This window comes from Setaria viridis, chromosome 9 (assembly GCF_005286985.2).
Source record: "Setaria viridis chromosome 9, Setaria_viridis_v4.0, whole genome shotgun sequence".
NCBI classification, from domain to species: Eukaryota; Viridiplantae; Streptophyta; class Magnoliopsida; order Poales; family Poaceae; genus Setaria; species Setaria viridis.
This window is the reverse complement of record NC_048271.2, coordinates 50,343,755-50,359,844: the sequence shown is the minus strand read 5'-3', so window position 1 is coordinate 50,359,844 and position 16,090 is coordinate 50,343,755. Positions and strand designations below refer to the sequence as shown.

General features: G+C 47.1%; 3 protein-coding genes across 3 annotated transcripts; 2 read left to right on the top strand and 1 right to left on the bottom strand.

Annotated features, from left to right (window-relative positions):
- The first annotated feature begins 2,331 nt into the window (after window positions 1-2,331).
- On the top strand, window positions 2,332-6,770 carry LOC117838458 (uncharacterized). Its single transcript, XM_034718499.2, has 7 exons — window positions 2,332-2,603; window positions 4,167-4,328; window positions 4,423-4,489; window positions 4,571-4,636; window positions 4,708-4,826; window positions 5,557-5,621; window positions 5,751-6,770. The coding sequence occupies exons 1-7, from the start codon at window positions 2,467-2,469 to the stop codon at window positions 6,461-6,463; spliced, it is 1,329 nt and encodes a 442-aa protein (XP_034574390.1). The 5' UTR covers window positions 2,332-2,466; the 3' UTR covers window positions 6,464-6,770.
- Window positions 6,771-6,987: 217 nt separating this feature from the next.
- On the top strand, window positions 6,988-8,914 carry LOC117838459 (large ribosomal subunit protein uL15c). The gene is made up of 3 exons (XM_034718500.2): window positions 6,988-7,472; window positions 7,673-7,824; window positions 8,533-8,914. Exons 1-3 carry the CDS (start codon window positions 7,034-7,036, stop codon window positions 8,752-8,754), a joined length of 813 nt encoding a protein of 270 aa, XP_034574391.1. The 5' UTR covers window positions 6,988-7,033; the 3' UTR covers window positions 8,755-8,914.
- A 4,179-nt stretch (window positions 8,915-13,093) lies between these two features.
- On the bottom strand, window positions 13,094-15,380 carry LOC117839347 (3-ketoacyl-CoA synthase 6). The gene is made up of 2 exons (XM_034719657.2): window positions 14,404-15,380; window positions 13,094-14,260 (listed from the first exon to the last, which is right to left on the bottom strand). The coding sequence occupies exons 1-2, from the start codon at window positions 15,112-15,114 to the stop codon at window positions 13,487-13,489; spliced, it is 1,485 nt and encodes a 494-aa protein (XP_034575548.1). The 5' UTR covers window positions 15,115-15,380; the 3' UTR covers window positions 13,094-13,486.
- Window positions 15,381-16,090: the final 710 nt, after the last annotated feature.

Sequence of the window (16,090 nt, the reverse complement as noted above, 5' to 3'; positions counted from 1 at the left end):
CCCATAGAATGGAGAGTTCGTTGGGGTGAGCATATCGATGACGTCAAGGCCCATCTTTTTCAGTGTCTTGACGAATAGAACGTTGAGACCACTGCCGCCGTCGATGAATACTTTAGTAAGTCTAGAGCCAGCGACAACCGGGTCCAGGATAAGGGGATGCTGTCCTGGGTCTGAGAAACTAGTCCATTGGTCCTTCCTGGAGAAGGTAATTGGCACCTCGAACCATTTGAGGAACGTTGGCGTCGCAGGTTCAATGGACATTATCTCACGAAGAGTGAGCTTCTGGGACCGCTTAGTAGCAGTACCCGGGGTTCCACCAACGTTGACGGTGTTGGATGGGTTCTGAAACTTGCCATTGTCACCATCGTCTTCGTCTTCCTTGGCCTTGCTCTTGTCTTTGCAGCCAGATGGTTTTGGTAGGTCCTTCATAACTCTGCATTGACTGAAACAATCTAACGCAGAGTGGTTGTGGTATGACTGCCATGGGCATTGTTTCTTCTGGAGCTCATTGAATGAGGGTCTGTCTTGATTCTTGCCGCCACCTTTCTTGGACGGCTGCAAAATTGCCGTGACAATATTGTCTGACTTGCGTTTGCGGTTGTGACCTTCCGAGTAGTTATTTTGGTTATCATTGTTGGGGCGATCGTTGCGGTCCTTGTCATTGCGTTGGCCATTATTCTTATTGTTGTTGTTCCAGCCCTTATTGCGATTAGACTCAAACCTTTCGATGGAGTTCTTATCCAATGATTCGAGCCATGTGAGTGGTGCCGCCTCCATGCAGATGGGGAAGTAGATGATTTTGGTATCATCATTTTCCCCAGCTGCTTTGTACTAACAGTGAGTAGCATCGAGGGTTTGAACTTTTTGGGTAGAGTTGTCCTCCTCACATGTCTTGAGAAGGTGGGGAACCCGTTAGTATCATCTCCTAGGTGTTCGAATTCTTCCTTGCGCTTGTGGCGCCGTTCGTCGATGATGGTACGGGCGTCGTGGCTGGCGTCAATCTTGTTGCAAAGGTCTACTACTGGGCGTTCAGGCTCTGGGTTAGCCCCACAGTGGTCACGACCTCCCGAGGGTCCTACCCGACTACCTTCAGCTCCAGCTTGGCTTGGTCTGGTGCCTCCGAGTTGACTTGGTTCGAGCCGCTAGATTGCGTAATACCCTACGTCCTGTGTGTTAGTTGGATTGAATTGCTTTGGAGGGGGTCCCTGCCCTGCCTTATATTGCTGGGGCCAGGGTTACAGATTGGTTGGTTACAAGAATAATAGTCGGATACGACTAGGGGAGTTTTACTCTTATTACAACGAGTACTTTCCTAATCCTCGACTAGTTCCTGTCTTTTCATGTAGACTATGCCATCTTACATCATGGTCTCCATATCAGATGCATCCGATGTCCAGCTCCATATTTAGTGCTGTCCAAACCTTGTGGTAGACCCTTAGACATATATACGATACCAGTGTTCCATGTAGACCGTTAGCTCGTTATAAGGCAAAGTGTCGCTAGAAAATAAACATCCTCGTACTCCCCGTTTGCTCTAACTGATCTAGGTAACGGATTTTGGCGCGTGGATAAGTTCCTCAACCTCAATATCTCCTTTTTTTTATTAAGAGGCCATGGAGCACTTAAGGTCATACCATAACAAATATGTTAATATAACACCAAAGAAGAACCATGAAGGATGATTTTGCATCGAAAGATTTGACTTGTGAGAATGGTGACTTTTGACCTTTAGCGCGTTACTGTATTGCTTTTTTTATTCAAAAAAGTTCATTTTAATCCTCCCATCTATTTATTTTATCTGCTTAACCTCTAAATGAAATTTAGGCTCACTTTAATTTCCCGAACTATTTCATTTGATTCAATCTATTTCTCTCTCTTTTTCCTTCGCGTACAAGTTGTATTTTAATTTCAGATTTTGTTAGTTGACTTGTAACATAATGCTCTACGTTAGAAAAATATATTAAATTTTTTTCATGATTATTTTTCATACTTAGATAATCAATTTCGTATTAAATGTTCCTAACATATGAAAATAACCATGAAAAAATCTTAGTATAATTTTTTAACATAAAGTATCATGTTTTGTATCTGCTCACAAAATTTGAATTCAAAATTCAACTCATACAGAGAGAAATAAAAAAGAGAAATCTAATTAGGGGTAGATTGGACCAGTTTTTTCAAGGAGTAAAGTGTGCCAAAAATTGTGCGGGGTTAAGCGGATGGATAGGTGAGGGAGTAAAATTGAGTTTTTCCTTTTTCTTTATTTTAAACACGTTTAGGCTGCCAATGGAATATCGTAATCTCGTATTTATGGAGCTAAGCACCTCACCAACACAGCTAGCACCCCCTGCCAAATGGCTAAACACATCCAGATTCAGGACCCTGACCCCGGAGGCTTTGCCTAAACCCTCCTCCATCGTCCTCGTCGCCAGCGGCCAGCGCCCCTGGTCTCACCCAAATCCGGCCATGGTGGGCTCGAATCCGGAGCAGAGCGGAGGGGCGCCGGACATCTCCGAGCTATTCTGCCACTACAACTCCCTCTACTTCCGCGATTCCCTCGGGTCGTGCGCCGTCTCGTGGGCAGAGGACCCACTACCCGATCGGTAAGTGCCCCCCCACCTCTGCTGAGTTTTTGAGTGGCATGCGAGTTCGACTTCCGGGGTACGAAATCGAGGGTTCGGATGATGGATTGCTTTGTGGTCGCAAGCTATTGCTTGTTTCATATCTCTTCTGCCTAGATTTGATACATTGCGATGAATTTGGGGGAGAAACTTATCGTAAACGAAGTCTGATTTGGTCCCTCTGGAAGTACAAGACGGGCTATCCTCTCCAATCCCCCATCAATCTGTAATTCTCAGTCTCGTTTCTGTAGAAAACAGTCCAATCCCCACACTAGAATAACCATTAATTCGTGATAACTAAATTTAGTGCATCCAACGGAACACTATGCCTGAGCATAACCGACACTATGCCCTGCACCATGGATAAGGGCTGGAGCTCCCTTTCTATTCTCTGAATATTCTATTTATTTGCTTGTTCATTTAGTGAATTTTGTTGCTGGAGTGTTGCCATGATGGCCTAGTTTTTTTTTTATAATATATGTCCTAGGTTGATGCTGGTGTTTTCCTTTTCTTTTTCACACGAAATGCCTGGGTTCTTAATAAGAGGAAAGAGGAGATAGGGAAAATGGTGTAGGTCCTTGCACTGTTACCTTTGCACAAGGTATGAACCATTGAAGGCATTGTTTGGATGGATAAAAAGGCGTAGCACTTCCTCACAGTGTATATCACCGACACATTATGATATGCTTGCTTTATGGCCTGAATTTATGATTTGTGGTTGCATTCGTCATGATGGTTTGATGAAGAAATGTAAACTAAGCTATGTTTATTTTGATGAATCTGGATTTTGATTGCTTGGAAAGATGGTATAAGTAATAGATTTTGGCGGGGAAATTTTCTCCAGTTATGGTGTTGTAGATATAAGTAACAAATTTTGGCGGGACTGATATGGTGTGGCATCTGTGACAGCTTTGCAATTGAAGAATATTCCCATTGCCAATTCAAGAATCATCTGTGATAAACAGATTTGGAGTCTCATTGAATTTTCTTTTGAGAGACAGTAATGCGTACATTGTACTGCATAAACTATAGTGGCCAGCGAGTTGATAACAGACTTGTGATTAAGGAACAATCATTGATTGATGCTATTGACTGATTCGTTTGTGCCGAAAGATGTTAATAGGATCATTAAATACTGAGCATTTCTCTTATATTGCACTTTGATCATTTGCAGCCTATTCTTGCATAGCTGAGCAGTGTAATTATGATGGATAACATTAAATGTTTCCTGCATATGTTTCCAAGATGTTGCTGCATGGTCTGTCCCTCGATCATTGTGTCATAGCTGAAAGTTTTGCTTACAGTACATCTTAAATCCACCACATAAAATGCGGAACTTTATCCATACATAGGGTGAATGATCTTAACATCAGGTCACTAACTTGGTACTACAATAAATGGATTTCTGAAGTATGAAATGTGTCATAGAATCATAATTAATCGTATGTAGTTTACCACCCTTAAGTAAGCGATTGATGCACTCATTAGCTGAGTTTGCTTGAAGATTCTTGTATTTTTTTTGTTTTCATAATTCTCCTCCTGCAGTGATGTAAGCACGTGTGACTATTATCCTGGAGGTGGTGGTTGTATTATACTTCTTTCCAAATCCTTATGCGAATGTCATGATGAATCTGATCTGAAGAATGCTTTGCTTCATGAGATGATTCATGCCTATATTTGCATCAAAGACAATAACAGTGACCACAGGTACTTGTTCGATGGCAGCTTGTATTTTTTTAATATACCTCTAATCTAAGTTTGTAATTTCCTTTTGACCCATTTTGAAATTGTGAACAAGCAGTGATCATGGTGCAAAATTTCGGAAACTGATGAATAAAATCAATTTGAGCTCTGTAGCAGATCCCCGTGTAAGTATAAGCCACGCATCAACTGTCAATTAGTCCTAACTTACATATTTCTTGTTAACTCCATTAATTAATTACATTCAGCGACCAGTTGGTGGCTACAGCATAACACTGCTCCATGAGATCAGAAAGAAATACTATCACTACAAGGTAAGAATTAGGACTGCAATAAGTAAACTTTAACTTATATTTTTCACATTAACAGCTAGCGATCTGTGCAGTGTCAAAGCTGTGGAGATTTGATCAAGTCAATCATGATGAAAGTTCCTTCTGGTAATGACTGCATTGAGAGAAAAGGTGCCGATGACCCATGTCAAAATTCTAAGTGTCACTGGCACAGGTATGTATATGCATATGCACTTCATTGCATATTTGGTGTTACTTGCCTACTAGGTAAAATTAAGAGTGCATCTGATTGACCACAGAAATCTAAGATAACAGTGGATGTTTTCAGCAAAGAACAGTGGCTTGATTCTCTTGGGCTAGGGGCAATATTTATTGCCCAATAGAATACAATGACAGACACATACTGGCACATGTTTGACATAGGCTTTATACATGCAATGAGGCAACTGTTGATCTACATTTTAGTGGCAGAAATAGTCAAGTTCGAATTGAGTAGTTGTCTAGCCATTTCTTAAGTCATTTATTCATACAGGAATTCGATGGATCCTCGAAAAAAAAGAAGGTCAAGGGTTAGGATGTATACCAGGTGTAGACATCTAGACTCAGTTGGATCTTAATGCATCTGAACTCTGAAGTCATGGTCTCCCCCAATTTTGTAACGGAAGAGGTCAAGAGAAGCAACATGATTGAGCTTTGTCACCTAACTAAATAAAGCGTTAGCAGGATATGTATGGAGTTATTGGTTTAGGATAATAGTTCAGCTGTAGTAATTATAATAGATATCCCGATTTGGATAACATCAAGTCCAACAACTATATTTGGGTTATATCAAAAGTATAATAACAATTTGGATTTTAACACCTTATCAAATAAGGATGTGTCAGTTTCATGCTTTGAATATTTTAGACTATCCATATTAATGTATTTGGATGTTTGGCTTGCAGACACAAGCAGCAGTGCTCGGGTAGCTATTGTAGAGTTCAAGAATCATTACCTGGAGGTCCAAAAGGTAATTAACTTCAGGCCTACGTGTTTAAATTATAACATCATATTCTGTTATAAAGTAAGTCAGTTTGCAAATCTAAAATGTGAGCTCTAGTGGAGTTGCTAAATTGCTAATTGTTTCTGATAATCTCAGCGGAAGAAGCACTCACCGAGGGCAAGGCTGACGAAGCTGTCTGCAAAAGTTGGCACTTCACACATACATCAGATCAGGGCAGAAGAAGCAACAAAAATGAGCGGGAAGATGCCTCTGCTGGGTTCCTTCATGTTACTGATAATGCAGTTGGCTGTTCAGGACTGGATTCCTCTTCAAGAGATAGGTCTAACAAGAAAATCAAATTTTCAAAGGATGTTTGCTTTGACCTTCAAATGGCAGAAGCTGTTCATGAGGCACCAAAACGTCCACGAACAGCTGTACTAGAGAACCAAGAGTGCAGCAGACGGAAGAAAAGGAAACAAAGCAAGCTGGATGGTTCATACTCGGTAATAATTGAGTGGTTGAATTACTATTGTTATAGTGAGTCGGATGAAGATGAGGTGCCATTGGTCAATAAGCGAACAGAAAGAAGACGACGGCAAAAAATACATGAAATTTCTATAGCCAGGGAATCCCGCAATTATGTTGAGTCTGGACACTCAACTTCTCACACAGGTGGTTCTTGCTTGCAAGATCCAGGGGACAACAGCAAACTTGAAATTGTGCCAGCTTCTCAGCCTGAAGAAATATCCTGGCCAATTCATTCGGTGGGTAGTAATGGAGTTGCTGGAAATCAAGCTGGCCATGAATCTGTGTCTTCTCCATTGGATTCACCAATTAGAGGTGAAATTGTTGACATTTCAGATGGTTGAGTGCAAGAGTTTCTTGTTAGTTCATTATAACTGAAGCCTGGATATAGTACAATGTTAATGGTTGTAAATACCAGTGTTTTAAATCTCCGGCTATGGGGTTTAGTAGTAGGAATATAAAACAGCTAATAGTGGAGCTAAATGATGCTGCTTAAATTGCTATAGCCGGAGATTTAAAACCTTGGTTTGTGTTATGCACCTTTCAACTTCTAGACGGTAGACATCGCAGACTGCTGAAGCCGTCCTGTGCAGCATGTGTCTGCCTTTGTACATGAGTTTTCTTTCCATTAATTTATACCTTTGTATATAAGTTCTGTTTGTTCCTTTTGCATTTCACATTTTCACCGCTTTTCCTGGTTGTAAACGTTTCGCAAGGGTAACCCGTAACCCATATCCGTTTGGAACGCCGTTTTTTTTTTTTTGGAGAATTTCTCGCGTTCTGGGTGGGCCAAGGCTATTTGATGAGCAAGCCCAAAATAGAAGGGAGAGAGGCCCATGGCGTCCTTATTATCTCTGTCCCAAACCGCAATTATCCGCTTCTATCCACACTCGCTCGCCGCTCCAACGGCAGCCATGGCTTCCATCACCCTCCTCTCCCTCGCTCCCACCGCCACCTTCCTCCACATCCCGGCCTCCACGTCCACCTCCTCCCCCTTCGCCGCCGCCCCCGGAATCCTCACCAGCCGACGGCCTGCGCCCCGCGCCCTCCCGCTCCGCGCGCGCCCGCCGCAGCGCGTCACCGTCGTCTGCAGCGGCGCTGCGGCGGCAGCCGAGGCCTCAGATGCCGCGGCGCCCACGGAGAAGTTCCGGCTCGACAACCTGGGCCCGCAGAAGGGATCCCGGCGGCGGCCCAAGCGGAAGGGGCGCGGTATCTCGGCGGGCCAGGGCGCGAGTTGCGGGTTCGGGATGCGTGGGCAGAAATCGCGCTCGGGGCCCGGCGTCCGGCGCGGGTTCGAGGGAGGGCAGATGCCGCTCTACCGCCGAATTCCCAAACTACGCGGCATTGCCGGCGGTGAGTTGCTCGATTCAAGCTTCCCTTAATCCGCTCAATTGAAGCCACTCTCTGGTACAGGCAAATACTTGTTCAGCGTCGACATTGCCCATACTAAATTCAAGGCACATAATCCATTGTGTTACCTGATGCGAGTTATTTTTGTGGAAACGGCGGTAATTGAGAAGTTGCCTGACGCGAGTTCCACCATGCCTTTTCAGGAATGCACATTGGGTTGCCGAAGTATGTGCCATTCAATTTAAAAGACATAGTGCGTGGTGGGTTCAAAGATGGTGACGAGATATCACTGGAGACCCTGAAATCCCGGGGTTTGATCAATCCATCAGGCAGGGAAAGGAAGCTTCCACTGAAGGTATATATGATGATTACTCTTTTGTTGCTTTCTTAAAATTTGTTTTGTGGAATGGTATTTGTGATGCGAATTAATGCATCCCAAAATACGAGTGCCTTCAACTTTCAAGGGTTTAGTTTAGCTCTTGGCCAGTGAGAACAACGTGTTGTCCGAACCTGCTGTCCAGGATGACCTTATTGTACCCACGATTTGAAGCAAAGAATCAAAGTGCAGTCAGAGTTTTATTTGTATTTGTTGTTGGAGCGAGTGATCAGTGTTCTTATTTTTTTACTTCTTAAATGTTGCTGTATCTTTCCTGAATTCACCTGTGCTATTGTTTTACTTCTTAAATGCTGCTGTATCATTTCTGAATTCACCTGCGCTAATGGTATATACAAAGTTTAGTCACTTAAGTTAGAAGTCATCTGCTAGGACTTAAAGTCCTGGATCAATTTTTTATCTGCTTGTGTTAGATGAGTAGTTGAGTACCCCTTCTAGTGTTGAATGGCTTTGTTGGCACAGTTTGGCAATAGTCCCATTGGCTATTTGTAGGATCTACAATAACTATAGTCTTCCAATATCTGCTAACATTAACATGAAGTAGTATCTGGATTCTGGACTTCCAGCAAACACATGTGCTATAACATTACTCTAGTATTTTTACCTGGTTACTTTTGCAATCGGATTTTGTTTGGCCTGCATGCTTACTCTTTGTTCAACTGTCTGTAGATTTTAGGAGATGGTGATGTATCAGTCAAGTTGAACATCAAGGCTGGAGCATTCTCAGCAGCGGCTAAAGAGAAGCTCGAGGCAGCTGGTTGTAACCTGACTGTACTGCCTAAACGGAAGAAATGGCTTTCACAGAATTATCTGAAGAACCAAGCCCGTGCAGAGGAGTACTTTGCCAAGAAAAAAGGCAGCGCTATTGAATCTGATGGCGCCTCTGCATAGATTCCTATATGATGTACTTCTCTTCTTCCCTTTCCTTTAGCATATTCTTATTGCTCTCTTTTTCTCTTGGTTATTCGTATATCATGAATTTTGTATCTATGCGATATGTGGTTATTTTCTGCCCCTTTTTGTGAAATGTGAACAACATCGCTGTGTGATATGCCCTGGTGCTTCTGGAGATCTTTTTCAATGAAAGCCTGTAATCATATGTGTAAAAAGAAACCCATAGATCAGGCTGAATGTAAATCCACTTCCAAAAAGATAATCTATAAAACCAGAATCCTTGCCCTTAGATTTCTAGATGCCTGTGGCTTGATGGCATTAGCTCAACATGCATTCAGCTGTCCATAACAGCGAATGCTAATGCTGATGCACCTTTCTCTCTGCTTCTATAAGTATGGTTGGCTTATACTCCTCTGGTGTTATGTCCTGATCAATGTATTTTTTTTCAAAGAAAATACATTTCATTGAGTTAGAAGTCCCTTTAGTAAAAGAAATTTGTATTATCTGATCATAAAATAAAAGGAACATCATTTTGGCATCTTCATTGATACCTTGATGTAAACCAGTCTACTTTTTAATCCTGCATGTGCACCTTTCATGATTTCTGGACAAAGACAGGCATGCATGCTGCGCTGTTCATCTTCTAACAAAAATATCCAGTTATTATACAGGGACATACCACACATCATTCGGTGTGCATTTAACAATTCATGAAGACTACACTTCAACATAACTGATCCACAATGATGCGTATTGGAAGAAGCTACTTTAGGATGGTGCTTATAGGTCTATAGATTTATTGAGTTGCCTGTTAATTGAGAATGTATAGCTAACATGTTCCATGCAATAGTGATTTTCTGTAGCACCTCTGCACTATATCACTATGGTAGGGTCTACAACTGGTACTTGTTTGACTTAATCTAATTAACAGCATGTATAACACGGTCACTCTAGAAAAGAATTAAGCCTTCCTTTTTTTTTTGAAGCCTCATGGAAATAGGGTTATTGATGAATTATAAACAGTATGCTTGCACAGCCACTGGGATACTAAGTTTTTCTTTTCAAAACGCAGTGCATTGCCGACGCTCACATACACGCATGCACCCTCACCCACTATGAATAATCCTTACCAGTTGAACGTGAGTTCCCTTTGGGATATTAAAGTTGTGGTTCCGTGCCTTTGTTTTCGTAAGATGTTATTGATATCTCCATAACCATTGTACTGATCTACTACAGTACTCTCTTTTGTTGAAAAACTTCTCTGTTATCCCTTTCCCTTCTTGACATTTCTAGTTATTTACTAGTTTATCGGTCTGTTCTCTTTTTCATTTGCTTAAATAACTTGCTGAATTATCTCTCAGTCTGTTCTACCCGAGATCCTGTTACTCATCATTTCTTTAGGAATCATTTTTTTGTGCTGTCCAAGTCAAAACTGGAAACAGACCTCCTTTTAGAAAATGCAGTTAGTCATTACTTAAAGTCAAACCATCTAATAAATCTGTTCCACTGATTTCCTATTAATGTTGTATCGATTTATGTCAACACTTTGACCAGTATTGGTGTTTATTTAATCCTTAACAGTTTAACACCAGATTAACAAACTACGAATCAACTTTGTAACACATTTCTTAAGCAGTTGAAGTCTAATATAGCTGCAAGTATTTGAATATGTATGCACGGACCTGTGGAGACACTTTGAAGTTTTATCAGAAGCATCCTTCTGAAATCTGAAGTCTGTGTTGACTGATGGATGCAGTACAACGGTACTAGAAACAGATAATGCTGGGAAATTGCAGTGCAGTTACAGGGATATCATGATATCGTATTGAAATCATACTGCTGAACCCATGCTTATCAAGTAAGGTTTCCTTTTGACTGCATGTGACAAATTGTTTCTTTCCTTGTCAGTGCGTCATGCTGGTTTGGTGTCAAACGAAAAATGTTGCATGCCACTGACGAGGAGATTCCCCAGCCAAAAGGGACCATCTCTTTCTCATGAACCTTGTGTGTGAGAAGGTAGAACACGAATGCTCACTGCTGCCACGTCCAGCAAATTTTGCGGCAGGAAGTTAGCATTCGTTGCTTATGCTTGTCAACTGTTGCCCAGAATCTTTTTATAGAAAAACCGGGAAAGTTAGCTTTTTGTTTGCTTAGGCACAGTGATCTTTGCACAGTAGAAGCTCATCATCATCATCATCAATCCAAGTGTTGCTCATGCTTGTCAAATTTATCGTGCAATGCGTGTGGTTCACAAAATTGAATTCAGTGTTGATCGCGATACTTCAAGGTGGAGAAATGATGATCTGGTTTCTAGCTTGCTCTCACGAGTTCATCATAAATGGGGCGCAGAAGTACGAGCGGTTCATCGCAGAGTCTCGTCACGGACTCACGGGCATGGCACCATCAAAAGTACGTGCCGCTGAAGCAAATTAACGTTTAAGAGTTCGGTACTGCACTGCAGCTAGTACCTACATTGTTGACAGCTGAGTCCCTCCGTTGACAGACACGGCTGGAGAATTCGGATGAGAAGATGGGAGAGGGGAGAAAATGTTAGTTACTAGTGGCATGAACCATGAAGCGATGCGTTTACCGTTTTATTCACTGTCACTGCTGCTATTTCGGGGTCCGAAATTCGTACGGTTGTGCTCATCCAAAGTTAATGCTTGACAGCGCTGTTTCTCCGATAGGAGTTGCTCACCGAACAGTGTGAATTGAGTACTCCTACGGGTCCTGTCCATGTCAACCGATCCCGGCCTGGCCCGGCTCTACGTGCCACACCACCACCGCCGAGCCGAGCGCCGGGAAAGGGGTCTCGTCGCCCCGGTTGCCCGTCTTCCCTTCCCCTTGCCAAGTTGCCAGCACAGCCTCCACGGCCCCCGTCCAGCAGCGGCAACAGCGACGCGCTCGCTGGCTCCGCCCGCCTCATAATAACTCCCGCTCCCTTTCGCGCCAACCGAACAAACAACACCCCCGGCCGTGGCGCGGCGCGGTGCGGTGCGGTGCCAGGCGGGAGAGAAAGAGGAGGAAGAGGCTGGCGGCTGGCTCGGCCGCCCAACCAACACCAACCCGGCGCCAGCCAACGCATTTAACGCCTCCCAACCGCGACGCGACGGGAGCGAGCGGCCGAGGCGGTGCGCTAGAGCTAGCTGCCCGCCGGGTGACGCTACGCTACCCCCCACCCCACCCATGGCCCTTGCCCCCACCGTCTCTTTTTAGTATTATTAAACTTGCTCGGCCCTGGACGACGAGCGAGCACCGGCCAGCGGCTAGCCGATTGCGGCAGCGCCGTGGCCACGCAATCGGCTAGCCGCCGAGGCCGAGCCTCCTCTCCTGCTTGGCACCTCCCGTGCGATGGCCGGCCGGTGCCGGTCGGCCATTAACTGCCACCCCAACCCAACCACAGACACCACGCGGCTTGGTTGTCACCAGAACACAGCTGCCCGGCTCGCCTGCCAGTGCCAGCCCGTGCGCATGCGCACCCACCCACCCGCCGTGCGCCTCGCAATCAGGACCCGATCAGCCCGGCACGCGACATGGATGGCACGGTGAGGATGGCCGCGTGCCCGAGCGTGACGTGAGGCCGCCCTGCGCTGCGGGATGCGCTTCAGGCGAGCGGAGCTGCTCCTTGTCATGAATGCAGAGGAGCTCCGAGATGTTGTGAGGTGGAGCAGGAGCCAGGAGCACTGGAGCAGAGGTGACCCTGCCCTGCTATTCAAGGAAGAACCTGTTCCGGGATGGTTGTCGCCATGCCAACCGCATCCGCATTGCATTTAACTTGGGGTTACCAGAAAAGAGGTTGGACTTTTCTTGGTAGTACAGCAAATTCGGACACTAAAAGGGAGGCTCAAGGGATATAAAACGCATGTGCAGCCACATCCAAGTCAGGATCAGAAATCATTTCCATTATTATTCTTCTCGTGTAAAATAGGTGCACGGAGTTGTACCAAGTGATGAACTGATGGCCTTAAGTTTGCCTCACATCGGTCATGCAAAAAAAAAAAACTTCCAGTATCAGCGTGAAGAACAGCAACAAAAAAACTCTGACAAGTAACCATTTGAATTTGAACTGCGTAATCGATTTAATCAGCGTGCAAGCGCCAAGTGGTCCTAGTGAATATATGACCCTTTTTGTTATAAAAAATCGATAGATCATGAGTAGCTCGTGTTCGCGCTTATAAACAACTGGCAAGCAAATGCCAGCAGCTAATAAGCATTAATCAGCAGCGCTATCTCCCAACAGCAGCTCCACGTGGCAATCTCAATGATACTCCAACGCATCACTTGATCCCAGTCGATATCACATGATAGACTATTTCCACAAGCAATTGACAGGAAATTAGCAAGCGGGGATGATTGGCTCCAATAACTATCAGGAGAATGCATGTATCCCTTTCACCTGTTACAACATGGATTACAATTTACAAGTGCTCGGTTCGTTCCCATCCAAGTTCAAAACCACCCAATCCCTGGCATAGGACAATTTTGACAACACGCATCCAACAACAACTAATTTAATCTCCTGTGATGATCATCCCTTGTGTGACACATCCAGCGACCAAAGTATGGATCTTTACCCTTTTCAATAGCCAAAAAAAAAACGAAGAGAAGAAGAGAACGAAGAAGAAAGAACAAGAAACAGGACAAAGCTTCAGATTTTTAAGCGAAATGCTTCGCGGGACGTACAGGTACAGTACGGCGGTGGCGGCGGTCGAGCTCGCTCCCTCATCGGTCACAGCTTGACGACCTCCGGGATGTCGACGGGGTAGCGGTCGATGCAGTCGTCCCATGGCCCGTTGGTGGGCGTCTTGATGCTGCGGAGGCACTTCCAGACGGCGCTGTTGCACTTGAACCCGCTGCCGAAGCCGATCTGCCACACGCGGTCGCCGCGGCGCATGCGGCCCTTGGCCTCGATGTAGGCGAGCTCGTACCAGAGGGAGCTGCTCGACGTGTTGCCGAACCGGTGCAGCGTCATCCGGGACGCCTCCACGTGCCGCGCCGACAGCTGCAGGTTCTTCTGGAGCTCGTCGATGACGGCGCGCCCCCCGGCGTGGATGCAGAAGTGCTCGAACGCCAGCTTGAAGTCCGGGATGTAGGGCTTCCACTTCTTGTTGATGAGCTTGCGCCCCACCAGCCGGAAGAAGAAGAGCAGCTGCTCCGACATGGGCAGCACCAGCGGGCCGATGGTCGTGATGTTGGACTTGAGCGCGTCGCCGGCGATGGCCATGAGCTCCTTGGACAGCGAGATGCCCGAGAACCCCTGGTCGTCCTCCTCCTGGTACACGCACCGGTACGCGCGGTCGTCGGCGCCCTTGTGCGTCCTCACCACGTGCACCAGGCGGTACTTGGCGCGCCGGGCCTCGCGGCGCCGGTTCGACAGCAGGATCGCCGCCGCGCCCATCCGGAAGAGGCAGTTGGGCAGCAGCATGTCGCGCCGGGTGCCCTGGTAGAAATTGGGCGTGATGATCTCCGTCGACACCACGAGCGCGTTCGAGTTCGGGTGCACCTAACAAGTGATCAATCAATCGGACGATTAGTTCTGTGTGGTTTTACTCACTTACTCCGAGTCAAGCTTTATTAGTGATAAAGAACAAGCAAGATCAGCTCGGAATTGAGTATGATTCGTTGATTAATATATCTAATTATTACCTGGAGCATGTCGCGGGCGAGGTCGATGGAGATGAGGCCGGCGCTGCACCCCATGCCGGAGAGGTTGAAGCTGCGGATGTTGCTGCGGAGCTTGTACTTGTTGATGATCATGGCGGAGAGCGAGGGCGTCGGTGAGAAGAGGCTGCAGTTGACGACGAGGATGTCGATGTCCTTGGGCTTGAGCCCCGTGCGTCGGACGAGGTCGTCTATGGCGGAGAAGATGACGAGCTGCGCCTCTGCGCGCGATGCCTCCATGCTGGGGTTGGGCGGGATGTAGTGGTTGGCGGGCGGGAGGCACGTGTCCTCCCCGAGCCCGGAGCGCTCGAGGATCCTGGTCTGGAAGCGCACGCTCTTCTCATCGTCGCTGATGAGGCGCGTGTGCTCCATGAAGGTGGCGAAGGGCACCCGGCAGCTGGCGGGGGGCTTGTAGCAGGAGTAGTCCACCAGGTACACGGGCCTCGGGCGCGACATGACGTAGACGGTGCCGACGAAGACGACGAGGAACGCGGAGCAGAGGATGTGAACGAGGTCGAGCTCCAGCGACCGCCACAGCGTGAGCAGCTCGCCGGGGCCCAGGCGCGCCAGCTCCAGCGCCGTCGCCGCCATCACCGGCACCAGCAGCAGCGTCAGGAAGTGGTTCACCAGGTACTGGTACCCCAGCTTCACGTACTTGAGGTTCACCGACCCGGAGAACACGCCGCCGCCCGGCATGGCGCCCCCCGCCCTCGCGCGGCGCGGCTCACTTCACTAGTCGATCGATCACTCTCCCTCCCTGCCGCTCGCTCACGGCTACCCCTGCCTGGCGCCTCTGGCCTCTGCTCTCCGCAGGGAACTCGCGGACGCTGCTGCAACCGCGTGCCGTGCGTTGGGCGCAGTGGGAAGCTAGGGAGAACCGGGGCGCTGCGTCGCGGTGTTTTGTGTGGGGGTACGTTGGCCTGGCGAGTTGGGGTGTTTGTTTGCGGAGGAGACGTGGTGCCGTGGTGGGGTCTTAATATAGTGGGCGAGCCGGGAAAGGGGGCGCCCGTAATTAAATCCGGGGCAGATGGGTAGTTTAAATGAGAGCCCGGCTACCGCCACCAACCGGAGGAGTTAGGGGTTGGCCACTGGGGGCGGGGGCCTGCCTGCCTCCGGCTCCGGTGCTCCGGCGCTCGCATCCGCCTGCAGCACTGCAGCTTCGGGCACGCGCGCGCACGGGGTTTTGGTAAGCAATTTCGGGAAAACAGCGAGGATTTAGCGAGGGGTGAGGAGACGACGGTTGAACGTACGGGTGCGTGACGAACTGTAGCGCACGCGAGGATCGGTGTGCGACGATCAAGTGGTGGGGATGGGTCGATCAGGTTGTCGTCCCGGTGCGCGGAGGAAGCCGTTGGTGGGCAGGAACGGGAAGGTACTCTACGGCTTTCGCGGCTTGCCTGGCGCAGCTTGGACCGGCAGTTAATGGCGATGTCGATCGGCCATTTGCCAACGGCCAAGGGTACGACCGCGCACCGTGTTGTTGGTAGCATTAGCAAGGCCGCACTGTTCCGTCCAGGGAGAGGGAGACAAGTGTTGGTTGTGGTTGTGAATTGCGCCACTCCAAATTGTTATCGTCAAAACTCAATTGATGAAAAAAGGAGTAGCTAAATTTCAGAGAGAGCAGTCGAATTCCATCAGCTGCCAGGCCATTTGTTGGAATCCTTCATGATCA